This window comes from Crocodylus porosus, unplaced genomic scaffold (assembly GCF_001723895.1).
Source record: "Crocodylus porosus isolate Cpor-Errol unplaced genomic scaffold, CroPor_comp1, whole genome shotgun sequence".
NCBI classification, from domain to species: Eukaryota; Metazoa; Chordata; order Crocodylia; family Crocodylidae; genus Crocodylus; species Crocodylus porosus.
Window position 1 is genome coordinate 55,331,430 of NW_017728918.1, and position 1,214 is coordinate 55,332,643.

At 39.9% G+C, this 1,214-nt stretch overlaps 1 protein-coding gene across 2 annotated transcripts in view; it reads left to right on the plus strand.

The window, feature by feature from the left end:
- The window catches only part of COL19A1 (collagen type XIX alpha 1 chain), a 391,132-nt gene that overhangs the window by 319,520 nt on the left and 70,398 nt on the right, over positions 1-1,214 (plus strand). For both annotated transcript variants that reach the window (XM_019537606.1, XM_019537607.1), the window contains exon 34: positions 255-308. In XM_019537606.1, coding sequence (XP_019393151.1) covers positions 255-308 — 54 coding nt within the window. The remainder of the gene's footprint in view (positions 1-254; positions 309-1,214) is intronic.

The following is a 1,214-nucleotide window of genomic DNA, read 5'->3' on the forward strand; positions in this document are numbered from 1 at the left end:
TTGTTATTTATCAATCAAATAACAAATCAAATAACTGTTGCTCCTGTGTTCTGCTTCAAAATAAATGACTCTACAGTGTTATATATTGTTAATATATTATATGAACATTGTATATTGCTAGTATAGAATGACAGATTATTAGATAAAACAGGTGCATATAAACCATAACAATGAGGGGCATGTAAAATACAATGGATTTCAAAACACAACTCATATGGTGAAGAAAAACATGCATTAATTATTTTAATTTTCAGGGCCTTCAAGGTGTTCCAGGAACCCCTGGTGTCCCAGGACCCAGTGGACCTTCAGTAAGTCTTTGATATAACCTGTGGTCTAATCCTGTGGAAATCACCATAATTATCTTATTGCCAGTTTCTTCTGTTCTTTTTAGTTAAAATAAAGAGTAATTTTTTTGGCTGAAACTTATCAATGATAAAGTATTACTTTGGGTTGAGTATTAATCTCATAAGCCACTAAAAGTGGTGGTGGGAGCAGTCCCTGTGCATATGGGTGGCAGTCTCAGTAAATAGGGAAGCCATTGGTGAGTCCTGAGATGACTGAGGAGGCCAATTGAGATCCGTACATTCAACTGGAGATAATGGCAAATAGTTCCTAGAGGAAGGAATGAATCCAGGAGATATTGGGATACAGCTCTTTTATTTGTCTGCCTCTATGGTTAGACAGGTTCATGCAAAGTTGTCAAAGTCTTGTTGTACATCATGGTGTTACTGGGGACGCTTCAGTGCTCGAGTCTCCCTGGTATTAATGTTAATATTGCAGCTTTTTAGACTGGCCTACAAGGTGTCCTTGAATTTGTTCTTTTGCCCAGCTCTAGAGTGGTGATCACTGGAGAGATGGGATTATAGGACCTGTTTTGAGAGGTCCATCTTTGTGACATGTCCTGTCCAACAGAATTGATGCTGTATAAACATGGTTTTAGGCATTTGTACATGATAGACTGCTTAGTCCTTGTTAATTACCCATGCCTTTAACATTTAAACCCAGGTTAATTTGGTGCAACACATTTGTGTTTGCACAACATGCTGTTTCAAGTGACCTAAGTCCCATGTGTCATTCCCTGCAGATTCCAGCAGGGAAGGCCAAATACCAATCTCCCTCCTCCACCCAGAATGTTTTTCCTAATGAATTACAGGAGGAGGCACATGTAAACCAGCCTACCAGCCTCCACAGTCCCTGCCCCTGCCCCTGCCCCT